The 27133-nt window shown below is 46.8% G+C and overlaps 1 protein-coding gene across 1 annotated transcript; it reads right to left on the reverse strand.

Moving 5' to 3' along the window:
• Positions 1–73: 73 nt before the first annotated feature.
• rnf17 (ring finger protein 17) lies at positions 74–24294 on the reverse strand. Its single transcript, XM_034561689.1, has 37 exons — positions 24228–24294; positions 23191–23303; positions 22125–22222; positions 21961–22042; positions 21269–21361; positions 20810–20913; positions 20242–20410; positions 20083–20159; positions 19860–19934; positions 13498–13673; positions 13281–13379; positions 12985–13143; positions 12343–12514; positions 11980–12121; positions 11365–11552; positions 11164–11293; positions 10379–10544; positions 10095–10210; positions 9718–9835; positions 9157–9274; positions 7670–7882; positions 6960–7104; positions 4744–4856; positions 4577–4667; positions 4354–4475; positions 3654–3831; positions 3136–3247; positions 2895–3058; positions 2684–2803; positions 2449–2529; positions 1928–2050; positions 1788–1841; positions 1297–1407; positions 1096–1219; positions 575–710; positions 304–490; positions 74–169 (listed from the first exon to the last, which is right to left on the reverse strand). The coding sequence occupies exons 1-37, from the start codon at positions 24292–24294 to the stop codon at positions 74–76; spliced, it is 4632 nt and encodes a 1543-aa protein (XP_034417580.1).
• Between the last annotated feature and the right edge of the window lie 2839 nt (positions 24295–27133).

Raw genomic sequence — 27133 nt, forward strand, 5'->3', positions numbered from 1 at the left:
CATATTATAATCTATTGATATAAAACAAAGTAATGATGTTTAAATGGGAGCTTTACGATCAGACGTGATGACTTCACTCCAACTCCGCCAGGCCGCTGCTCACCAGAGGGAGATGGACCAACTCCCCGGCCTCGTTGTACAGCAGCACCGTGAGCTCCGGCTCCCGCGCCTCAACAACAACAACAACACGAAGAGGTCACGTCTCTGATATCGAGATGCATGTAATTAAGTTTTTATTGCCCCATTTGAACTAACCGACTTTGAGGGGGCGGAGCCCAAAGGACAAAAGGTAACCCAGCTCACCACGATGGAGGCGGTGATGTCTCCGTGCAGCATGTCCAGCATGTCCATGGTGGCCTTCAGGCTCCAGGCTGGGCTGTAGGACAGCATGTCCTCCTGCCCACTGCCGCTTGGCGCCTTGAAGCCGGCCACTCGGACCTTCAGCGCCTGCAGCGGGAACCGCAGCAGCTCGGCGGGCATCCGGCGCAGCCTGGAACCACACGAGGGACCGAGGTCATGAACCCTGCAGCACTTGTCGGGTCGACCGACGCCGGCGAGCGACGGAGCTTCGTACCTGCTGGTGGGCAGCGGGTCCTCCGAGCCGAAGTCCACGTGCTGGACCAGGACCCTGACGGGCTCCACGCCGCTGAACTTGTTGATCTGGGCTCGGTAGAACTTCCCGTCGCTGTACTCGGCCAGACACGGACCGCCTGCAGCCACAAGCAGGAAGTCAGAACCTTTACAACATCTCCTTTTATTGCTACAATTAAAGCTTATATAGTTTGAATAAAGTCAATTTTAGGATTACATTATTATTATTTTTTTGATCGAGGTGAAAATGTTTTTGAAAGTTTATTGGTGCCATTATAAGATATCAATATTTGAGGAATCCTCATTTCCTGTGCTGTTAGCATTTTACTGTACTTTCTATTCAGAATGTCTAATGTATATAAATAAAAAAATGTTTAATTATTTTTGACTCCACAACTTCATGTAAAAACATGAATGTTTGATCATCTGCACGTTGAAGTTAAAGTTTCCAGAACATTTAATATCAGTCATGTTTGTTGTGTGCAGATAAACGTGAAACGTCACCAAGATGGAAGTCGGCGAGATGCTCTGCGGCGCCGATGTCGGCGTTGATTCGGGTCAGCGCTTCGTCCAGGGTCTCTCCGTCCACCTCCACATCAGCTGCTCCCTCCAGCGGCCACAGGAACAGCTGAGGAGCACATTCAGCATCAGCTGTTGTTGTTGTTATTGAGCACTCAGCTGGTCACTCAATAAATAAACGCTCACCTCGTTGGGGGTCCGCAGGTGCTTTACCTTGACTTGAAACGGCTCTCCCTCCTGAGGCAGGTTGGGGTAGATGAAGGGCCCCAGCATGGGCTCCTCTGGGCCCCTCAGACCCTGAAGGACACGAATCAGAGCCTCACACACACGACTCAAGACACGAGTCACTGGATTCACCGCCGAGAGTTTCACTCTGATCACGACATTCGGAAAAACATTTTACGTCCACGCTGCTCCGAAAAATCCACACGAAGCTTTGAGCAAACTGCACGGCGATGTCATCGATATACAAACTGCTACACGGTGATTTTTTAATGTCGGCAATCGTCGTTTTGTGTTTAATTTTTTTTTAAGTATCGTATTCAGGCAACGTTTAGCACCGGTATCGTTTTAAAACTATCGGTTTAGCGCACGTATTGGAAAAAACCCAAACGATAGCCATCCCTACACAGCGGATGCCAGGATGTCGTGTGTGTTGCTTTAAACTACAGCTTCACCTGAATGTCGATGTCCCACTTATTCAGGAGGGCAGGAGGCGACTCGGAGTGTCCCTGTGGAGACAAACAAACGCTCTTGAAGGAACTGAGGGAGGGCTGCTGCTTCATCCTCCTCCTCATCATCATCCTCACAAACGGACCTTCGGTGGCGAGACGGTCCGGTCCATGGAGGCGTGTTCGTGGTGAGTCAGGATCCTGTTGAGGCTCAGCCCGTCCAGGAAGAGCTCAACGGTGAGGGGTCCCCTCGGGTCAGCTGGCAGCTCCTACACACACACACACACACACACACACACACACACACACACACACACACACACACACACACACACACACACACACACACACACACACACACACACACACACACACACACACACACACACACACACACACACACACACACACACACACACACACACACACACACACACACACACACACACACACACACACACACACACACACACACACACACACACACACACATAATACTTGCGCTATATCGCAAAAAGGCATTTATGCTTTTTATTTCAATTTGGCTGCTAAATATTTACTTGCATCTAAAAATTAATTAAAGAAGTCCTCAGACATGTCACGGTGTAAACAGCCCGGAGGTGCACGAGTATAAAGCTTCACTAAAGGAGGAGTTAGGTTATTCTACCGTGACGTTCATGTCCACGCGGCGGTTCAGCAGCAGCTTCCGCATCAAGGCCACCGCGTCCCGCTGCCACTGCCCACCCACCTCAGAGAGTGAAGAACATAAAACTAAACAATTGTATCTTCTTAATAAGAAATCATGGAGACACACACACACACTCACTCACTCACTCACTCACTCACTCACTCACTCACTCACTCACTCACTCACTCACTCACTCACTCACTCACTCACTCACGGGGTTGATGCTGTGCAGCTGGCAGGACATGCAGAGCTGAGGGATGTCATCACACAGCAGCACGGGGTACACGTGGACTACCGGGATGTTCTCCACCAGGCCGGAGTCCACGTATTGTACCTGGTAACGCACCAAAAGACGTGTCATCGACAGGGCGGGCCACTACTTCACTGAGGAGTCATTTCCTCCTCATACGTCAGTGAACGCTGACCTTAACGTGTCCTCCCAGCACCTCCAGCAGCTGTCCTCGGTACCACAGCATGTCTGGCCCGATGACGGCGCAGCCCTGCACCGTCTTCCAGGTGTAGGGCTTCTGCCGGGGCAGCGTCTTCATGCTCTGCTGGATCCGCTCCCTGAGTCGCTCCAGCTGGCACTCTGGACACGCAAAAACAAGCGATGATGAATGAAAACAGGATTTCACTCCAACACAAGAGCGTTCCTCTGGGATTTACCTGCATTCTGGGTGGTGGTGTAAATGACACCGTCCTCTCCGATGGCAGAGACCCTCATCTCGACGGGGCCGAGGCCCGGCAGCTCCGGCGGGCGGTACAACCCGGTCTTTACCTGTTCCCACTCAAGTATGGACCAAGGTGGATTATTGTTTTATTCATGTGCAACACTATATTCTGAAAAGTGTCCGTCAAAGGCCGACATCTTTTATTAAGTTTATCGGTATGACCCCTTCGAAGAAAGCAATTGTGTTTTAAACAGGGAACGATAACAAGATACGTGTATAAAATATAAGCATAGTTACAGTGCAAGATATTTGATTAATAAATAGCAAACAGATGTAAAAAGAGTTTTCTGGGAGTTTGTTGTGCTGCTTCTCCAGGTTTAGTTCAGACTAAAGTTAGTAGGAAATTTTAGGAACAGTATTGGCTTTTCTGTCTTCCATTGAACACATTGAACCTAGTGGCTGACTGTTCTATGCATTTAAAGATGGCTTCTGGTTTAGAGACTGTGAGGTCACCTTCTCAGCAGACGTAATGGTGCGGGGGGCTGGTTTTGGACAGGAGACGAGGGAGATCCGAGGAAGGACACAAGGAACTGTGGGAACTTGTCTTTTGTCGCCATCAGAACAGTCAGTCTGGGTCTCACTCACCGGAGACTGTGCATCAGTTTCTTTGGATTTGTTAACGTCGGCATCTCTGAAAGAAGAACGAAAAACAAAGAAGCTGTTGCTTCATGTGTTAAAGCTGCATTCTGTCTACTGACCACCAGGGGGCGACTCCTCTGGTTGTATAGAAGTCTATGCTTCATGTGTTAAAGCTGCATTCTCTCTCCTGACCACCAGGGGGCGACTCCTCTGGTTGTATAGAAGTCTATGCTTCATGTGTTAAAGCTGCATTCTCTCTCCTGACCACCAGGGGGCGACTCCTCTGGTTGTATAGAAGTCTATGCTTCATGTGTTAAAGCTGCATTCTCTCTACTGACCACCAGGGGGCGACTCCTCTGGTTGTATAGAAGTCTATGCTTCATGTGTTAAAGCTGCATTCTCTCTACTGACCACCAGGGGGCGACTCCTCTGGTTGTATAGAAGTCTATGCTTCATGTGTTAAAGCTGCATTCTCTCTACTGACCACCAGGGGGCGACTCCTCTGGTTGTATAGAAGTCTCTGCTTCACGTGTTAAAGCTGCCTTCTCTCAGCAGGTGGTTGTCGGTAGCTCACCTTGGTTTCCTCTCCCGGAGGCCGAGGCCCTCGCTGGCCAGAAAGTCGGCGATGCTCACGAACTTTCCCATCTGGTTGGAGCAGAACAGGGTGACGGGCACCGGGCGCTCGTCCGTCAGCTCCTGCACAACGAGACGGAGGAAAGTAGGTAAGAGCGGCAGCGAAAGGAGGCGCACTCGATGGAGGTAAAAAGGGAAAAGGAGACAAACGGCGCGAGGAAGACCTTGATGGTCAGAACAGCCGAGGCTCCGGTCAGGTAGAAGGAGATCAAGTCGCAGGCCGTCGCCGACCAGGTGGGTCGGCCTCCAGCGGGCCTGAAACAGACAAGTGTGTTTGAGTCCTGATGTCAGTCAGAGTGTGTGAGACCTGATGTCAGAGAGTGTGTGTGACCTGATGTCAGTCAGAGTGCACTCCAGAGCCAGAGAGCCCGTCAAGGAGGACAGAAGGGGTCGCAGGTCGCTGACGTGGAGCTTCACCTCGTTGCCATGGTCACAGCGCATCACCTGGTGCCAGCAGACACGAAGTTGCCGTTAGAAATTCAAAAGAACCTTTAAGACGTAATATTTAACGGACTAATGTTCACGACAGTACGATGGGAGCATATTAAAGGTAAATGATAATGTTCCCATGATGCGTTCAGGCTCCGCTCAGTGAACATGAGTACTGGCTGAAGGTAAATGATAACGTTCTCATGATGCGTTCAGGCTCTGCTCAGTGAACATGAGTACTGGCTGAAGGTAAATGATAACGTTCTCATGATGCGTTCAGGCTCCGCTCAGTGAACATGAGTACTGGCTGAAGGTAAATGATAACGTTCTCATGATGCGTTCAGGCTCCGCTCAGTGAACATGAGTACTGGCTAAAGGTAAATGATAACGTTCTCATGATGCGTTCAGGCTCTGCTCAGTGAACATGAGTACTGGCTGAAGGTAAATGATAACGTTCTCATGATGCGTTCAGGCTCCGCTCAGTGAACATGAGTACTGGCTGAAGGTAAATGATAACGTTCTCATGATGCGTTCAGGCTCAGTGAACATGAGTACTGGCTGAAGGTAAATGATAACATTCTCATGATGCGTTCAGGTTCAGTGAACATGAGTACTGGCTGAAGGTAAATGATAACGTTCTCATGATGCGTTCAGGCTCCGCTCAGTGAACATGAGTACTGACTGAAGGTAAACGATAACGTTCTCATGATGCGTTCAGGCTCTGCTCAGTGAACATGAGTACTGGCTGAAGGTAAATGATAACGTTCTCATGATGCGTTCAGGCTCCGCTCAGTGAACATGAGTACTGGCTGAAGGTAAATGATAACGTTCTCATGATGCGTTCAGGCTTTGCTCAGTGAACATGAGTACTGGCTGAAGGTAAATGATAACGTTCTCATGATGCGTTCAGGCTCTGCTCAGTGAACATGAGTACTGGCTGAAGGTAGATGATAACGTTCTCATGATGCGTTCAGGCTCTGCTCAGTGAACATGAGTACTGGCTGAAGGTAAATGATAACGTTCTCATGATGCGTTCAGGCTCCGCTCAGTGAACATGAGTACTGGCTGAAGGTAAATGATAACGTTTTCATGATGCGTTCAGGCTCTGCTCAGTGAACATGAGTACTGGCTGAAGGTACATGATAACATTCTCATGATGCGTTCAGGCTTTGCTCAGTGAACATGAGTACTGGCTGAAGGTAAATGATAACGTTCTCATGATGCGTTCAGGCTCCGCTCAGTGAACATGAGTACTGACTGAAGGTAAACGATAACGTTCTCATGATGCGTTCAGGCTCAGTGAACATGAGTACTGGCTGAAGGTAAATGATAACATTCTCATGATGCGTTCAGGTTCAGTGAACATGAGTACTGGCTGAAGGTAAATGATAACGTTCTCATGATGCGTTCAGGCTCCGCTCAGTGAACATGAGTACTGACTGAAGGTAAACGATAACGTTCTCATGATGCGTTCAGGCTCTGCTCAGTGAACATGAGTACTGGCTGAAGGTAAATGATAACGTTCTCATGATGCGTTCAGGCTTTGCTCAGTGAACATGAGTACTGGCTGAAGGTAAATGATAACGTTCTCATGATGCGTTCAGGCTCTGCTCAGTGAACATGAGTACTGGCTGAAGGTAAATGATAACGTTCTCATGATGCGTTCAGGCTCCGCTCAGTGAACATGAGTACTGGCTGAAGGTAAATGATAACGTTTTCATGATGCGTTCAGGCTCTGCTCAGTGAACATGAGTACTGGCTGAAGGTACATGATAACATTCTCATGATGCGTTCAGGCTCCGCTCAGTGAACATGAGTACTGGCTGAAGGTAAATGATAACGTTCTCATGATGCGTTCAGGCTCTGCTCAGTGAACATGAGTACTGGCTGAAGGTAAATGGTAACGCTCTCATGATGCATTCAGGCGTAATCTAGTAAAATGTAGTGTTGGTGATGAACTATAATGAATCCAGATGTTTTATATGAATATAAAATAGATATTAGATTAATTATTATGTTTAATAATATTGTTTATTTACTGATCAAGTGAATTGTGTGTTTTTATGAAGAAAACCCGATAAATTAAAAAGGCGTAAAGAAGACGATCAGTTTTTATACTTGAGCGAAGTCTCTGGACGAGTCGTGGGAGACGACCCGTCCTCTCTCCCAGACCCCGTTGACCTTGGCAGCACAGTACTGGTCTGCCTTCCAGACCAGGTCCTGGTGCTCCAGGAGCTCACACTCCTTCACCAGCTCACACATCCTGAAACACACGGGATCGGGAGATTATTTTATTTATATATATATATATATATATATATATATATATATATATATATATATATATATATATATATATATATATATATATATATATATATATATATATATATATATATATATATATATATATACATACACCGGTAATACATATATACACACGCATATGGAAATGTGTGTATGGCATTGGATTCTTGTTGTCGTGTAAAACACTTTGTTTCTCGTGTTGATAAGTAACAACATAAATAACATGAATAATCTAAAATACCAGAAGAGTAACGAGGAATCGTTTATACGTCGTCAGGAACAAGAGATTCAAATCTTCCAGAGTGCGCGGTGACATTTTAAAGCCTGAAATGTGTCAAAGCGTCGAATGCAAATACATAAAATTATTAGTTCATGTCTTTCTAGAAATGCAAAACATGTAAACTTTATATTCACAACAATATATAAAAAAGAGAATCATCAAATCTTCACATTTGATAAATAAAGTATCAAAAGGTCAAAGGTCAACATGAATCCTTTAATAACGTGGTCTTCTAGCTGACCTCTTGAGCTGAGCGTTGAACTGGACGAACTGGACGTAGAAGCTGCTCGGGGAGTTGACGTGGCTGACGCGGACCTTCAGGTCTTTGAGTTCATCGAGGAGCTTCAGCTGAGGCAGGAAGTCTACCGGCTCCCCGGCAACGCCCTCCGTGGTTACCGCGAGCTCAAGTGGAGCGTCCCATACGGCCGGCTCACCGGCAGCCGGCGACTCAAGTCTGCAGAAAGGAGGGAGGAGATGCTTTAGCCCGGCAGACTCTATTCAGAAAACAGAACAAACAAAGCCCCGCCCCTAAAGCATACCCCGGTTTATGGTCTGTTTGACTCTAAATGACCATAATTTACTAAATGAACATCATTCTGTATTGAAGAAGACTTGAAACTAGAGATTGAGACCAAAAACTAATGTTTACAATGTTTACTGAGGGAATACATCAAGAGAAGTAGAGTCATTTATATAGACTTCTATACAACCAGAGGAGTCGCCCCCTGGTGGTCAGGAGAGAGAATGCAGCTTTAACACATGAAGCATAGACTTCTATACAACCAGAGGAGTCGCCCCCTGGTGGTCAGGAGAGAGAATGCAGCTTTAACACATGAAGCATAGACTTCTATACAACCAGAGGAGTCGCCCCCTGGTGGTCAGGAGAGAGAATGCAGCTTTAACACATGAAGCATAGACTTCTATACAACCAGAGGAGTCGCCCCCTGGTGGTCAGGAGAGAGAACGCAGCTTTAACACATGAAGCATAGACTTCTATACAACCAGAGGAGTCGCCCCCTGGTGGTCAGGAGAGAGAACGCAGCTTTAACACACGAAGCATAGACTTCTATACAACCAGAGGAGTCGCCTCCTGGTGGTCAGTAGAGAGAATGCAGCTTTAACCCATGAAGCATAGACTTCTATACAACCAGAGGAGTCGCCCCCTGGTGGTCAGGAGAGAGAATGCAGCTTTAACACATGAAGCATAGACTTCTATACAACCAGAGGAGTCGCCCCCTGGTGGTCAGGAGAGAGAATGCAGCTTTAACACATGAAGCATAGACTTCTATACAACCAGAGGAACCGCCCCCTGGTGGTCAGGAGATAGAATGCAGCTTTAACCCATGAAGCATAGACTTCTATACAACCAGAGGAACCGCCCCCTGGTGGTCAGGAGAGAGAATGCAGCTTTAACACACGAAGCATAGACTTCTATACAACCAGAGGAGTCGCCCCCTGGTGGTCAGGAGAGAGAATGCAGCTTTAACCCATGAAGCATAGACTTCTATACAACCAGAGGAACCGCCCCCTGGTGGTCAGGAGAGAGAACACAGCTTTAACCCATGAAGCATAGACTTCTATACAACCAGAGTCGCCCCCTGGTGGTCAGGAGAGAGAATGCAGCTTTAACCCATGAAGCATAGACTTCTATACAACCAGAGTCGCCCCCTGGTGGTCAGGAGAGAGAATGCAGCTTTAACACACGAAGCAGAGGCTTCTAGGTCTCACCCCTGTTTGAAGGAGGCCAGCTGCTCGTTGACCAGCAGCTCAGCGATGTTGTCCAACGGTCCGTTCAGGCCGCTCTCAAACAGTTTGATTGGCAGAGGCTCAGTTTTCGGAACTTTTTCTGGAGGGTTCCGGGGAAGAACATGAAGATGGAGATAAAAACAAGTGATGCAATATCAAAAGATACATGCTGAGCATCTGACACACGAAGACAGAAACGCACAAATACTTTGTTACTTCTAGATAGTTCTAGGCGAGAATCGGCTCCAAGTTAGTAAAATACTCTTTTTTCATCCCGTAGCGAGACATCCTCAAACCTCCTCTCTTAGTCTCTTTTTTATCTTTCTATCTCGGTCTCTCTCCCTTTGTATCTCTGTCTCTGGCTCAGTGGAGCGTGAGACTCACATGATGGCAGGAGACAAAGACTCAAAGTGTTTCTACATGCGAGTCCAGTCAATGTGTGATAATTTTTTTCCGAATAAAAATAATCAAAAAAGAGTGTCAATAGAATCCTAACCATACCCGTCGACAGTCTCTCACACACACACACACACACACACACACCTGTCGCCATGATAGTGACCAGTTTCTGGTGAGCCAGGCTGATGAATCTGTTGCTGCAGGCGTCACTCCAGGTGTCTCCGTCCAGAGGAACCACATCGGACAGACAGCAGTGGATGGCCTGGCCAGAAGAGGAGACACTTCCTGTTGACTTCACCCAGCACGGCTCAACAGGGGAAACATAAACGTCAATAAACGTCGACAGCTCGACTCGCTCCTTCTTGGGTTTTCCATCCATACAAAGTTGAGGGCGGGACCTGGGAGATATTTCATCACCTCCGTCGAGGTTCTGAGAGGTACTATCTGCAGAGGAAAACTACACCTGGTACCGAGGGCGAGTCTTATTGCGTAACGCCCCGTGACATTACAAGTGTTCTCACCCTGGAAGGAATGGCGAAGAACTCATCCTTGATCTTCCTCAAGTCGCTGACCGACACTATTGTCTTATTGCCGAAATCAACATACTGCACCTCCACCTTTCTGCCCCCTGGATGACCTGCACACACACACACACACACTTTAGTGACTATATTTCCGGTTTGTTTGCCAAACGGCAGCGTCAGTCAAGTCATCCACAGCATTGAAATCATTAGCACACACACACACACACACACACACACACACACACACACACACACACACACACACACACACACACACACACCTATGACCTGAGCTCTGTACCACAGCTTGTCCTCATAGAGGGCCACACAGGCCTGTTCGATCACGGGGCAGTAGATCCTCAGGTCGTCGTCTTCTCCCGTCATTCGAGTCGCATTGTAACAATCCTGGATCTTCGCTGAGAGCAACACAAACTCCATGTTGTCAACCTTGTGGTGGTGGTGGCATTGAGAAGAACAGGGGATGAAAAAGGAGATGTGACAATGAAAAAAGGTAAACGGAGGGTTAATCTAAACTACATCGCTGGCATCTGTGCCTCGCTTGAGCACGCACACACACACACACACACACACGCACTTTCCTTCACTGTCTTCCCACGTCTCTTGCACACACACTCGCTGTGAGTGAGGGTAGCCCCGCCCCCTTGTCTGCAGGCAGCATGACAGGGAGCGGAACAGTGCGTGCGCTCTGATTGCGCACTATTTTAATGTATTATCGATACTAAAAATATGCAAAATCGTATCTTTTTAAACATACACCGTTGTACCTTTTTAGTATCGATACACCGTGCAATAGTAGATGTTGCGGGCTGACATTCAAGCTAACCCCCTAATGAAGACGCTGGAGACATCTTAACGCTGATTGGCCAAGATACATCACATCAAAGATGATCACCTTTTCTCCTCGTCTCACTCCATTTTCAGAAACGCTGGCCAGTTGACCCCGCCCCCCCAAAACAATCTACACGATTCACGTGGATGACATTTTGATTTCAAAGCGACAAGTTTGCAGGTATGACACACACACACACACACACACACACACTACCAGCTGAATGTAGAAGTCAGCAGGGCTGTGGATGTGGGACACCACAGCATTGAGCTCCATGCTGATCTTGGGGTACTGAGCAGAGTAGTACAGCAGAGGCCTCCTGCCCAACTTCACCGGGGAGTAAAACCTAAGAGCACAGCAAAGAGGCGGTAACACTACATCGAGTACAGGCTAATGATGACAATCACAGGTTTTCACCTGGCCACTTCGATGAAGACCAGGTACTCTCTGACGGAGACGGGCACGTCACTAGCTTGGTCCATGGGCGCTTTCCTCAGGTCCACCAGCAAAGAGTCCCGGTCCCGACCCAAAGGCCGCATCTCCACCGCTGCAGAGCCGACCACGCCGACGAATTCCAACTGCGCCTCTTTGCTCCAGCCCTTCGTCTGAGCAACCACACGCAGAGTAAACACACAACCTCCTGCAGAGGAACACCGAGCAGCAACACAACGGAGCACACGGCAACATGTCGAGCCGACTCAATCACATGCTTCTGTTTTCAGGGATAAAACAGCTTCATTTTTCTTGAATAATGTCATTGAGTGTTCGCCTGAGTTAATATAATAATAATAATAATAATAATATATCCTTTATTGATAAATTCTTCTCTGCATTGACCCATCCTTAGTTATTAAGCAGCAGTGGGCTGCACTGAAGCGCCCAGGGGTTCAGTGCCTTGCTCAAGGGCACTTAAACACGAACTATGGGGAGAGCGGGGATCGAACCGGGGACCTCGTAGTTACGGGACGACCCCCATGAGCTACAGCCGACCCCGAGTTACCTGAATGAACTGTATTAGCTCAGCGGTCTCACCAGATCGTAGGGGACCAGGTCTTTGAGTGAACACCGGATGGCCTGAGGAGCGAAGTAGTCCAGCTCCACCTTCACGCCCTTCCCCACCTTCCTCAGCTGGCCATTCATTGCCTTCAGGGCGGACTCGGGGGTTCCCTCCTCACTGGAAGAGATGTTTAATTAACACGTTGGAAGCGATACCAAGGTGCAATATTCAAAGTACAGAAAAGTGAAACCATCTGTGTGGAAAGATATGTGCAAGTTATGCAGAAATGTATTATTTAATTCAGGGGTAAACCTGTGCAGAGACTAAAGAACTGCACGACTTGTCATGCATCTTGGTTTTGTTCATCTTTAAAATGATGTTTGCCGTTTCTCGCGTACCCCTGGATGACGAGGCTTTGGCCGAGGCCCGAGTCCAGCAAGAAGACCAGGACTCTGGCCAGCTGGGAGACTTGGCAGGTTTTCACGGCCTCCACGCATCCGATCTGAAAGACCTCCACCAAGTTGGCCCGACACCAGACCCCCTCCTCCGACTTCACAAAGATCAGGGAGCCTGAAGCAGAGGAAACCAGTAGGACCAGTAGACCCAGTGAGCTGGAGAGAGAAAACTCTTAAGACTCAAATCATTAAAGACCGTAAAGTCATTAACTATTATTGCTATATATAAATAGAGCTGGACAAAAATGTAATCACAATGCATTTTATTATATCGATCAAAATCTATATTTATTATCATTATTAATAATAATAAAGAGTATTCTCCTTGGGACAGAACCGTAAAGAAATGAATGACTACATTTTTAGTTAATTATTTATGATATAATACAGTTTATTATCACAAGAAATAGGACAGATATCAAAAACAGAACCAACACTGCTTAGATAATATATTCTGTAACATATTATTATATAATAAATATGTAAACTACTGGGTGTTTTTTCCGGCCGGCCCCACATAACATAATAATAATAATAATAATAATAATAATATGCTTTAACTTCCTCCGTCACTTCCACACCCACCCGTCTCCACCGTGTCCCTGGAGGTGAAGCAACAACTGTCTCGGTAGCAGAAGTGCTTGATCTTCTTGGACAGGATCTCGCTCTCCCTCTTCTCGGCCACGTAGCGGACGTAGAAGTTACTTGGATTCACGACGTGGCTCACCACCACCCACTGGGTGACTAGGAGATATATATATATAAATATGTATAAGAGATTACTACATGATTACTACACGTTCTGAGATAAAAGTCCTATTAAAATGTGGGTTGTCCTATATTTCCAGGCCCATATTGTAAAAGGTTATAAAGATATGAACCATTTTTCTTGTTGACAAACGACTGATTCCTCCTGCTGTGGATTCTCCCGTTGTCATTGGCCAGCTCGGGGCCGGTGGGCGGGACAGCTGCCGGAGGATCTGAAGCATTTAACAAAAACAAATAAAAAGGTTTCTCTTCTGCCTCCAGCGTTCTGATTGGATGTTATTTAAAAATAAATTAAAAATAAACCTCTTGCAGGAACACGTGACAACACACCTTTCTCTTGTCCCTCGATTAGAAGCTCCTCGACAATTACATCTGGACTTTCAGGCTCGGAGGTCGCGCTCCGGTGCCGAGGGGAGGAGCCTCTCGAGGACGGCCTGCTGGCTGCCGGGCTCTGCTGCTCCGGTTTTGGGGAGAAACTGTTTCTGATCCTTTCCTTTGCACTTTGCCTGAGAAAAAAACACGAAAGATAAGAGCTCATTTAGAAACATTTACAAGTAATATTCATAAAAGTAAAAATAAATAAACTGAATGTTATAGGGATGTCAATGACTAATTATATTTGCCGATAATGCAGACAGAGTGTGGTTAACTGTCAGAAAACATTGTATAGATTTGCACCACTAGATGGAGCCGGTATCATTTTTATTGAGATTGAGTTTGAGGTGCAAATGTATTCTTTATCAGGTTTTAATAATTATTTACACATTTGAAATTAAAGAAATCTGAGTTATAAATTATCAATAATCTTATTTATTATTGATACATTTCTTCTGGGAGAATATGTGGACATGGAGGAGGAGGAGGATGTGGACATGGAGGAGAAGGAGGATGTGGACATGGTGGAGAAGGAGGATGTGGACATGGAGGAGAAGGAGGATGTGGACATGGAGGAGGATGTGGACATGGAGGAGAAGGAGGATGTGGACATGGTGGAGGATGTGGACATGGAGGAGAAGGAGGATGTGGACATGGTGGAGGAGGAGGATGTGGACATGGAGGAGGATGTGGACATGGAGGAGAAGGAGGATGTGGACATGGAGGAGGATGTGGACATGGAGGAGAAGGAGGATGTGGACATGGTGGAGGAGGATGTGGACATGGAGGAGAAGGAGGATGTGGACATGGAGGAGAAGGAGGATGTGGACATGGAGGAGAAGGAGGATGTGGACATGGAGGAGGATGTGGACATGGTGGAGGAGGATGTGGACATGATGGAGGAGGAGGATGTGGACATGATGGAGGAGGAGGATGTGGACATGGAGGAGGAGGAGGATGTGGACATGGAGGAGGAGGAGGATGTGGAGAGGATGTGGACATGGAGGAGGAGGATGTGGACATGGTGGAGGAGGAGGATGTGGACATGGAGGAGGAGGAGGATGTGGACATGGTGGAGGAGGATGTGGACATGGTGGAGGAGGATGTGGACATGGTGGAGGAGGAGGATGTGGACATGGTGGAGGAGGAGGATGTGGACATGGTGGAGGAGGATGTGGACATGGTGGAGGAGGAGGATGTGGACATGGTGGAGGAGGAGGATGTGGACATGGTGGAGGAGGAGGATGTGGACATGGAGGAGAAGGAGGATGTGGACATGGAGGAGAAGGAGGATGTGGACATGGAGGAGAAGGAGGATGTGGACATGGAGGAGGAGGATGATGTGGACATGGTGGAGGAGGAGGATGTGGACATGGAGGAGGATGTGGACATGGAGGAGAAGGAGGATGTGGACATGGTGGAGGAGGATGATGTGGACATGGAGGAGGAGGATGTGGACATGGTGGAGGAGGAGGATGTGGACATGGAGGAGGAGGATGTGAACATGGTGGAGGAGGATGTGGACATGGAGGAGAAGGAGGATGTGGACATGGAGGAGGAGGATGATGTGGACATGGAGGAGGAGGATGTGGACATGGTGGAGGAGGAGGATGTGGACATGGAGGAGGAGGATGTGGACATGGAGGAGAAGGATGATGTGGACATGGAGGAGGAGGAGGATGTGGACATGGAGGAGGAGGAGGAGGATGTGGAGAGGATGTGGACATGGAGGAGGAGGATGTGGACATGGAGGAGGAGGAGGATGTGGACATGGAGGAGGAGGAGGATGTGGACATGGAGGAGAAGGAGGATGTGGACATGGTGGAGGAGGAGGATGTGGACATGGAGGAGGAGGAGGATGTGGACATGGAGGAGAAGGAGGATGTGGACATGGTGGAGGAGGATGATGTGGACATGGTGGAGGAGGATGTGGACATGGTGGAGGAGGATGTGGACATGATGGAGGAGGAGGATGTGGACATGGAGGAGGAGGATGTGGACATGGTGGAGGAGGAGGATGTGGACATGGAGGAGGAGGAGGATGTGGACATGGAGGAGGAGGAGGATGTGGAGAGGATGTGGACATGGAGGAGGAGGATGTGGACATGGTGGAGGAGGAGGATGTGGACATGGAGGAGGAGGATGTGAACATGGAGGAGAAGGAGGATGTGGACATGGAGGAGGATGATGTGGACATGGAGGAGGAGGAGGAGGATGTGGACATGGTGGAGGAGGATGTGGACATGGAGGAGGAGGAGGATGTGGACATGGAGGAGGATGATGTGGACATGGAGGAGGAGGAGGAGGATGTGGACATGGTGGAGGAGGATGTGGACATGGAGGAGGAGGATGTGGACATGGAGGAGGAGGATGTGGACATGGTGGAGGAGGAGGATGTGGACATGGTGGAGGAGGATGTGGACATGGTGGAGGAGGAGGATGTGGACATGGTGGAGGAGGAGGATGTGAACATGGAGGAGGAGGATGTGGACACGGTGGAGGAGGATGTGGACATGGAGGAGGAGGAGGATGTGGACATGATGGAGGAGGATGTGGACATGGTGGAGGAGGATGTGGACATGGAGGAGGAGGATGTGGACATGGTGGAGGAGGATGTGGACATGGTGGAGGAGGATGTGGACATGGAGGAGGAGGATGTGGACATGGAGGAGGAGGATGTGGACATGGTGGAGGAGGATGTGGACATGGAGGAGGAGGAGGAGGATGTGGACATGGAGGAGGATGATGTGGACATGGTGGAGGAGGATGTGGACATGATGGAGGAGGAGGAGGATGTGGACATGGAGGAGGAGGATGTGGACATGGAGGAGGAGGATGATGTGGACATGGAGGAGGAGGATGTGGACATGGTGGAGGAGGATGTGGACATGGTGGAGGAGGATGATGTGGACATGGAGGAGGAGGATGTGGACATGGTGGAGGAGGATGTGGACATGGTGGAGGAGGATGTGGACATGGAGGAGGAGGATGTGGACATGGAGGAGGAGGATGTGAACATGAAGGAGGAGGATGTGGACATAGAGGAGGAGGATGTGGACATGGAGGAGGAGGATGTGGACATGGAGGAGGAGGAGGTTGTGGACATGGAGGAGGAGGAGGTTGTGGACATGGAGGAGGAGGATGTGGACATGGTGGAGGAGGAGGATGTGAACATGGAGGAGGAGGATGTGGACATGGTGGAGGAGGATGTGGATATGGAGGAGGAGGATGTGGACATGGAGGAGGAGGATGTGGACATGATGGAGGAGGATGTGGACATGGAGGAGGAGGATGTGGACATGGAGGAGGATGATGTGGACATGGAGGAGGAGGATGTGGACATGGAGGAGGAGGATGTGGACATGGAGGAGGAGGATGTGGACATGGAGGAGGAGGATGTGGACATGGTGGAGGAGGATGTGGACATGGTGGAGGAGGATGTGGACATGATGGAGGAGGATGTGGACATGGTGGAGGAGGATGTGGACATGGAGGAGGAGGATGTGGACATGGTGGAGGAGGATGTGGACATGGTGGAGGAGGATGTGGACATGATGGAGGAGGATGTGGACATGGTGGAGGAGGATGTGGACATGGAGGAGGAGGATGTGGACATGGAGGAGGAGGATGTGGACATGGAGGAGGAGGATGTGGACATGGTGGAGGAGGATGTGGACATGGAGGAGGAGGATGTGGACACGGTGGAGGAGGATGTGGACATGGTGGAGGAGGATGTGGACATGGAGGAGGATGATGTGGATATGGTGGAGGAGGATGTGGACATGGAGGAGGAGGATGTGGACATGGAGGAGGAGGAGGATGTGGACATGGTGGAGGAGGAGGATGTGGACATGGTGGAGAAGGAGGATGTGGACATGGAGGAGGATGTGGACATGGTGGAGGAGGATGTGGACATGGAGGAGGAGGATGTGGACATGGTGGAGGAGGATGTGGACATGGTGGAGGAGGATGTGGACATGGAGGAGGAGGATGTGGACTTGGTGGAGGAGGATGTGGACATGGTGGAGGAGGAGGAGGATGTGGACATGGAGGAGGAGGAGGATGTGGACATGGAGGAGAAGGAGGATGTAGACATGGTGGAGGAGGATGTGGACATGGTGGAGGAGGATGTGGACATGGTGGAGGAGGATGTGGACATGGAGGAGGAGGATGTGGACATGGTGGAGGAGGATGTGGACATGGAGGAGGAGGAGGAGGATGTGGACATGGAGGAGGAGGATGTGGACATGGTGGAGGAGGATGTGGACATGGTGGAGGAGGAGGAGGATGTGGACATGGAGGAGGAGGAGGATGTGGACATGGAGGAGGAGGATGTGGACATGGAGGAGGAGGATGTGGACATGGTGGAGGAGGATGTGGACATGGTGGAGGAGGAGGATGTGGACATGGAGGAGGAGGAGGATGTGAACATGGAGGAGGAGGAGGATGTGAACATGGTGGAGGAGGAGGATGTGGACATGGAGGAGGAGGATGTGGACATGGTGGAGGAGGATGTGGACATGGAGGAGGAGGATGTGGACATGGTGGAGGAGGATGTGGACATGGTGGAGGAGGAGGAGGATGTGGACATGGAGGAGGAGGAGGATGTGGACATGGAGGAGGAGGATGTGGACATGGAGGAGGAGGATGTGGACATGGTGGAGGAGGATGTGGACATGGTGGAGGAGGAGGATGTGGACATGGAGGAGGAGGAGGATGTGAACATGGAGGAGGAGGAGGATGTGAACATGGTGGAGGAGGAGGATGTGGACATGGAGGAGGAGGATGTGGACATGGAGGAGGAGGATGTGGACATGGTGGAGGAGGAGGATGTGGACATGGTGGAGGAGGATGTGGACATGGTGGAGGAGGAGGATGTGAACATGGAGGAGGAGGAGGATGTGAACATGGTGGAGGAGGATGTGGACATGGAGGAGGAGGAGGATGTGGACATGGTGGAGGAGGAGGATGTGGACATGGAGGAGGAGGATGTGGACATGGAGGAGGAGGATGTGGACATGGAGGAGGAGGAGGATGTGGACATGGTGGAGGAGGAGGATGTGGACATGGAGGAGGAGGATGTGAACATGGAGGAGGAGGAGGATGTGAACATGGTGGAGGAGGATGTGAACATGGAGGAGGAGGAGGATGTGGACATGGAGGAGGAGGAGGATGTGGACATGGTGGAGGAGGAGGATGTGGACATGGAGGAGGAGGATGTGGACATGGAGGAGGAGGATGTGAACATGGAGGAGGAGGAGGATGTGAACATGGTGGAGGAGGAGGATGTGGACATGGAGGAGGAGGATGTGGACATGGAGGAGGAGGATGTGGACATGGAGGAGGAGGATGTGAACATGGTGGAAGAGGCCTCCTGCCTTGGGATGATCATTCCCATAGGACAGTGGTTCCCAAAGTGGGGGTCGCGACCCCTAGGGGGGGCGCGGTGGTACTAAAATAACCGACGTGACATGCACTGTGTTCCAACCACGCCACCAGAGCGGCTCATGTCACAGACCGACTGTGGCAAAACCAGCGAGAGCGCGCCCGAGCGAGAGAGCGCGGGGGGGGGGGGGGGGGGGGGGGGGTCGTCCAATGTTCCTATATCATCAAAGGGGGTCTTGACAGAAAAAGTTTGGGAACCACTGGGATAGAGGAACATTCAGGAGAACATTCAGGAGAACATTCAGGAGAACATTCAGGAGAACATTCAGGAAAACATTCAGGAAAACATTCAGGAAAACATTCAGGAAAACATTCAGGAGAACATTCAGGAGAACATTCAGGAAAACATTCAGGAAAACATTCAGGAAAACATTCAGGAAAACATTCAGGAGAACATTCAGGAAAACATTCAGGAAAACATTCAGGAGAACATTCAGGAGAACATTCAGGAGAACATTCAGGAGAACATTCAGGAGAACATTCAGGAGAACATTCAGGAGAACATTCCTGCCCACTGCTGTTAGACTTTGTAATAAATCACCTCTGGCCAGATCCTCCTCAAATTGAACATCAATAAACCTGCACCGCTTCACTTTATACTTTAGATACACTGTATACACTTTCATTTTTATCATTTCCTTTATTATTATTTAAATTATTAAATGTAATGTGTCCTGCCATTTTATTTTTAGTGTATATTTGTAAAAATGCTTCACGTAATTTCCCCCTGGGGATGAATAAAGTAAAATATAATCTAATTTCATATATTTATTATTAAACGGACATATTTAAGTGATATTGTTGAGCTTTTATTTTTATGTCAGTTCTTTGAGCTATAGTCTGTATGAAATGAAAGATATTTAAGGACTCACTGTTTTGGGACGCCGACTTCCATTTTCAGAGACAAAGCCAGACTCTGGTTCAGACATTCTGACTGGAACACACAGCTAGGACACGAACACACAGATTGTTAGTTGTGATATTCAACATCATTTTGTAACCCGACCCCTGAACTCAGCAGTTCTAAATATTGTGCTTTTTATTTGACACACACACACACACACACACACACACACGGCCTAAATAAGAACAAACCTCATTTCGGAGTCCATAGTGATGCCTTCAATATTGTAGGACTGTTTATCCACAGGAGCCTGTAGCGTCTCCAGAACCTTTGGGTCCACATAATAAAAACAGTGTTTTACATCTTGTGTTTGTGACGTGCACGGCAGTGCCCACGAGGACGTGTCCCACCTTGTCCAGGGAGCAGTACTGCTCCAGGGAGGGCACCCGCTGCACTTCTCTGGCCATCTGCATGGCGATCTCCAGGGCCTTCCTCCTCTTCTGGACCCGGCTCCACTGGGCCAGGCTGGAGGAGAACCGGGCCTCCGCGGCGGTCAGCTGACTCAACTGCACATCCTTCCTGTCGACAAACAAATGACAGGCGGTTTAGGAGTGTGGTCGTACGAGGTTTTAGGCTATTAACATTAATCTATATCAGTTTAAGTGATTCATTTATTATTTAGATATTGTGAATTAAAGACGGATGGAGGCAGGTTAGGGTTAACACTAACCTGCCTCCATCCGTTAGCTAGTTTGTGCTGTGTAAATCAAAACGTTAATTTGGATTCACCAGTCACACAATCTCTCTTTTTTTAAGAGTCTGAAATACGTCCACAACAGAACATTCATTTGCTCCATCTACTGCTGTAAAACTCTGGAGAACCTCATATGTAAACAATCGGTAAAGAACCACAAGGACCTTGAGAACAGTTTATATCTAAAGTCCCATGAGGATGAATAACGTAACATCCCATCTCACCACTTCTGAACCGCATGCAGCGCTTCGTCTGCAGCTTGAGTGATCTCCAGCTCCAGCCGAGCTCTCTCTCTCTTCAGCTGCTCGGCCCGACGGACCGTCAGCGCCTGCAGAGCAGAACCCCCCCCCCCCCCCCCCACACACACACACACACACACACACACACACACACACACACACACACACACACACACACACACACACACACACACACACACACACACACACACACACACACACACACACACACACACACACACACACACACACACACACACACACACACACACCTTTTTATTATTATTCTGATCACATCTGGTTTGTGCTGGAGATTCACCAATTGTAATTTCCTTGGTCTGATCCACTGATTTATATTCAGAGAACTATATATACACACACACTATAACCATATATTGTATTTTACCACATCCCTGAAAAGCATGCGTGTAGTGCGGCTTTCACCTCGTGGATGTTTGGCAGAGCGGCGAGATTTTCTGCAGCCCGGGTCAACGCCTCGGCCAACTTCTTCTTCTTATCCTGGTTCATATCAGCTGGCTGAATGAAAACAACCAGAATATTAAGCGTTTAAATCTGAATTAATTCCGTCATTCATCCTTCTGTCCGAGTCCTCGAGTTTCATGATCACCCGTTCTGTAAAACTCTTGCAGCTACAAACCACGGCTATTCTCAGGAAACAGGAAATATTTATATTTATATACACGTTCACAATAATTTAAGAGACTTCTCCATCTACGTCATTAAGCTACATTTAATATTACATTTGATAACCACCATTGTTTCTCTCTGATACTTCCGTTTTTGTTGGATGCACACAAAAGTAAATATATTCTATATTTCATCATTCTGATGTTTGCAGCTTGTTGGCAGTAACTATTTTAAAGGAGATATGTTTGAGCTGTCAGCTTGATTGAGTTCTTCTGCCCCCTAGTGGCCAGAAAAGAATGTTTTCCTTCAATTAAATAGAATGTGTTTGTAGAAGTTCACTAAGAGCTTATAATAATAATAATATAATTGTATTATTATTTTTTTTCCCCTCATACAACAGCAAGAGCTCAATTTATCGGCATTAAATCTATTTTATGCTATAGGGAATTATTTTAGTTTGAGCATTGACATTATGGACGTGTTCATACCTGCTCCACATCCTCAGTATTGTCGTTAATGTCTGTGGATGGTGACAGTTGGTGTTTGTTGGCAGTCCTCGCTCGGTCACATCTTTAAAAGAGAGACAGATACATTAAACAACCTGATACATAAGGAGCTCAAAAAAGGTGCTAAACCACAGGTGAGTCAGTACCTTTTCATCTTGTTCATTTTAGAAGTGTAGATGAGGCCGATGATTCTGCTGTCCTCCTGCAGGCCGAACACGCCTCCTTCAGGAAGCGTGGACACGACCTGCAGAGGGGGAACAACCTTGAGATAATCCAACGATTGGTGGCTGGTTACCCCCCACGGTGGCGAGCGAGGTCATGGTCGGATGTCTGATAGAAGACGAAGATAACCAGCCTGACAGCAGAATGCGTGAAACCTCTAAAAAGGGGATTTGGGTAATGATTCTGCATTTAAATTAATTTAAAACATTTTTTATTGGTAGTAGGCATCAATTAGACATTTGAAGATGTCTTTCAGACAATTGACATTGCATGTGCACATTTTTAGATGATGCTCATTTTAGTTATACATATTTAGAGCAAGAAGTATAAAACATAGAATAAACAACACAAAAGAGACCGAATGAAAAAACTAAACTAAAACAATGTATAACTCGAGAGTGATGTATTCTCTATTGTACATTCATTGATTCCTGAAAATAAAATCAGGTCTATGAGGTGTTGCGTATGAGACCCTGTTCCAGTTAGTAGTGGACAGATGCAGTTATCTTCTCCACGTTGTAACGTCCATCCAGGTATTCAGAGTGAGATTCTCTTGTGAAAAACATTTCCTGGTGAGTCTTTTTGCCGGCCACCAGAAGTACATTTATTAAATATTAGTCTCTTTTTGACAATGTTTTAGGTAAATATCCCAGATACATGGTCTTAAAAGTATTTCTCCCTCAAACATGTTTTGTAGGGCGGTGTGTATACGATTTAAATTCTTAAGGGTCAAAATTTGATTAAAAATAAATAAACTCCCATTTATTTACACTGGTGTTCATAACTCCGTGCCCTCCGTTTTGAGCAGAACTTTAGTCAGATGACCCGTTTCTATCATATTGACGTAACATTTCATTTACAATTAATGAACGGGACTTTGTGTAATTCTCCGTCATGCGTAACATTCAGTGAGCGTAGCCTATTATTATATATATTGTGCAATATGTAGTTCATCTTACAGAGGGGGAACCGGCATGTAAAGCTCCCTACCTCACACTGTGGACACCTGATGACTCCGGCACAGTGAATGGAGAGCAGACAGGTGGTGCAGTAGACGTGGGCACACAACAGCATACGAGGGAGGTTGCCGTCCAAATCGTCCTCTAGAAAGAAGAAATTCATTAATTTGTGCTTTTACAAACTATTTAAACGGTGAGATTTTTTAATAAATCATCATCATCCGTAATTTGTATATAATGACCGAGTGGGTAAAACAGATGGTCAGATTATGACTGTAATAGAGCCTTTAAAACCAGTTATTCCAATGGTACGATATCTAGGGCCAAATATAATATCCTGAGTAGGTGCATTTTCTATTTGACGAATAGTTTAGATGTAGAAATTAAGAAAAAGTAAAAATATACTCTTGTTGCTGATTTATTTATTTATCATCACTGAATGGATATTATATTTATTGAGAATTTTATATATATTTTTCCTGTTAATTTCATTTTTAGATTTGTTTTTCTTATATTTTATTTATTATATATAATATTTTTATTATATAATAAAAAATATGTAAATGCAGTTTTTATTGATATATTTGTATCCATTAAATCAAACAATTTAACTATTTTTAAACAACATTATGTTTAAGTTAAGTTACAAGTTCAACAACAATCTGTAACAACAATAATTTATTATTAATAATAATAATGATGGAGGGGAGTCAACATATTTCTTTCGGTATTTTAACACCAATTTATAAACTATTGATCACCAGAGTTGGCGCGAGAGTTCGAGGCCTTCCGGTGAACTTACTGTAACTAGCACGAAGAAAACCACAACCTGTGGGCTCGGTAGTCAAGAGACCCGTAAACACTTTACATGTTAGGCGTTAAGCGCATTAAATACTTCTATTCATCACTTTTTAACGCGCTTTCTTTCAGGTCTTCCTACAACGGTTGCAGATGGATTTACGTTGTATTTGAGCTAACGCTAGTTTCTCCTAGCGGACCTTTGAAACCTCTTTTAAACCTCTTTTAAACCTCTTTTAAACCCCTCCAGGATGAACGCAGACGTCCTACCCGGCAGGCTGAAGGCCTCCCAGCAGAGCTGGCACGCCACGCCGCGGAGGCTGTCGCCGGAATCCATCTTTTAACGTTTTTACGGTTATTTCTTTAGCTTCTCAAACCGAGAAAAGGTGTCGCGGTCGCGCTCTTTTCCTTGGTCACGTGACGGCCAGGTGCGTTCAGGTGACCCGGGAGTTTTCAGCCACACGTTATCACGAGCTTTAGCCTCGAATAACGAAGAACACCTCATCTTCACATTAACTAGTGTCGCCATCTTTCCTAAAGTAATGGTGGTCACGTCCTCTGTTATGTGACGCGTCTTCTCTTATTGCAGCTTCATTTAAATGACGGTGATGCGTTCACGTGATTGTGAAGTCCGTCCACAAAACTCCTCTCAGCTCAACATGAAAGCATTTTTATTTTTGTTGCCGTAATTGTCTCATTTTATTAGAGCTTTTGTTAAAATAAACAATCACGTGACACTAATCATGAGCAGGATGCATCACACCTGTGCACACCTGGTGTTAAGTACAATTTGTTGAACAATTGCACATGTACAGTTTCACAAATTGTCAATATGAAAAAGCTAAATATGTACATTTAAACTAACATGCCAGGGGCAATAAATAATATAAGGAAAAAGAATAAGGGGACATTAAAGCTTTACATTGTGTAATTACGTACATATATCACAGGCAATGCCCTCACTGTGTTGATGGCCTTTTTAATAGTTTTTATATACAGTTCAAACTCTTTGTAAAAAAACACAAACAATAGGTCTTTGGCTTGTAAACTTGTCAAGAATAATCAACAGATTTTTGATGCATGGCACTTTCCTCAAATTTTCTATCCTAGGTAAAGAATCTACGAATAGATGTCATACTTTATTCTAATAGTACACCGTGAATATAGAACCAAACTAAACATGTATGCAATCAGGAAGCTCCTCATACCAGGAACACATGAGGAGATGCTCAGGAAACAGAACTGAAGGTATCATTGGGGTTGTAGTTCAGTCCCAGGATAAACAATAATAATAACACAATGTGCTCAATAAAACCCAGATGACTGGTGTCTGGGTTCCCCTCTGGTAAAGATCCACCATGTTTCAGTGAACAGTAAGAACCACGTAGTCACTTTAAGGACCTTGACTGCATTGAGGCTCGCACAAAGTGTCCGTTAAAATATATATTTAAGTCTCCTCAGACAGCTGAAAAACTCACATATATTTCATGAGTTTGATGAAATCCAGACAGTTAAAGGCAGTTAATGGTTGAATTTGTGTGACTGTGGGTCAGTGGTTAGCAGGTCCGTCTTTCAATCAAAAGGTTGGAGGTTGAATCCCCGCCCTAGTCGATGTGTCCTTGAGCAAGACACTTAACCCTGAATTGTTCCCTGTAGCTGTCTCTACAGTGTATGAATGTAACATGGCTGAAAGTCGCTTTGGATAAAAGCGTCAGCTAAATGACATGAAATGTCATTTAAAAGTCCTCATTGTGAGCACCAGGGGGCGCCATAGACTAAGCTGGACACGCAGGTGGCCTGTGAGGTAAAATGTATTCTAATAATACATATATACAGTATATACTGTGTATGTATTCTAATAATACACATACAGTATATATGTGTGCAATTGTTTGATTTCTCTTTGTTGATAGATGATACAATGTGTGAAAAAGGTAAATATGCATATTTGGCCTCACATGAACATCTTCACGTATTGGGTTAGAGGTTAGGGTTAGAGGGTTAGAGTTACATGATTTTCCCCACGTCGTCCGCCGACTTTGCAGTTGTATAGAGACCTACGGCAGTGCACTTGCCGACGCACATCACTTAGTATTCCCCTCGCCTTTACACTCAGGAAAAGGAATCTAATATACAGCTTTTTGGATTTGGTCTGGAGAGTTCATCTTGGATAGTTGGGTTTAGCTAAGTGGTAGAATAGTTGAGGTTAGTAAAAAAGGATTGGGTTAGAGTTAGATTCGGTATTAGGAATTGTTTTAAGATTCTGGTCGGTTATGGTTAAGTTTAGGTAAGCAGAGTTGGTTTGGTAGAGGGGTTAGGGTTAGACTTGTTGGGTTAGGGTTAGACTTGTTGGACAGGGTTAGGGGTTAGGGTTAGACTTGTTGGGTTAGGGTTAGACTTGTTGGGTTAGGGTTAGACTTGTTGAACAGGGTTAGGGGTTAGGGTTAGACTTGTTGGGTTAGGGTTAGACTTGTTGGACAGGGTTAGGGGTTAGGGTTAGACTTGTTGGGTTAGGGTTAGACTTGTTGAACAGGGTTAGGGGTTAGGGTTAGACTTGTTGGGTTAGGGTTAGACTTGTTGGACAGGGTTAGGGGTTAGGGTTAGACTTGTTGGGTAAGGGTTAGGTAAGCAGAGTTGGTTTGGTAGAGGGTTAGGGGTTAGGGTTAGACTTGTTGGGTTAGGGTTAGGGGTTAGGCTTAGACTTGTTGGGTTAGGGGTTAGGGTTAGACTTGTTGGGTTAGGGGTTAGGGTTAGACTTATTGGGTTAGGGTTAGGGGTTAGGGTTAGACTTGTTGGGTTAGGGGTTAGGGTTAGACTTGTTGGGTTAGGGGTTAGGGTTAGACTTGTTGGGTTAGGGTTAGGGGTTAGGGTTAGACTTTTTGGGTTAGGGGTTAGGGTTAGACTTGTTGGGTTAGGGTTAGGGGTTAGGGTTAGACTTGTTGGGTTAGGGTTAGGGGTTAGGGTTAGGAATTGTTTTAAGATTCTGGTCGGTTATGGTTAAGTTTAGGTAAGCAGAGTTGGTTTGGTAGAGGGGTTAGGGTTAGACTTGTTGGGTTAGGGTTAGACTTGTTGGACAGGGTTAGGGGTTAGGGTTAGACTTGTTGGGTTAGGGTTAGACTTGTTGAACAGGGTTAGGGGTTAGGGTTAGACTTGTTGGGTTAGGGTTAGACTTGTTG

Source organism: Cyclopterus lumpus, chromosome 21, assembly GCF_009769545.1.
Source record: "Cyclopterus lumpus isolate fCycLum1 chromosome 21, fCycLum1.pri, whole genome shotgun sequence".
In the NCBI taxonomy this organism is placed as follows: domain Eukaryota; kingdom Metazoa; phylum Chordata; class Actinopteri; order Perciformes; family Cyclopteridae; genus Cyclopterus; species Cyclopterus lumpus.

What these genes read in the sequence shown, in the direction of transcription:
- rnf17 (XM_034561689.1), bottom strand. Translation starts at nt 24,294, where the DNA reads ATGGATTCCGGCGACAGCCTCCGCGGCGTGGCGTGCCAGCTCTGCTGG. An exon ending in TTCAACGCTCAGCTCAAGAG is followed by an intron (nt 7,105 to 7,669) that starts GTCAGCTAGAAG and finishes CGTGTGTTTCAG; the next exon opens with GATGTGTGAGCTGGTGAAGG. An exon ending in ACATCACCGCCTCCATCGTG is followed by an intron (nt 170 to 303) that starts GTGAGCTGGGTT and finishes GTTGTTGTTGAG; the next exon opens with GCGCGGGAGCCGGAGCTCAC.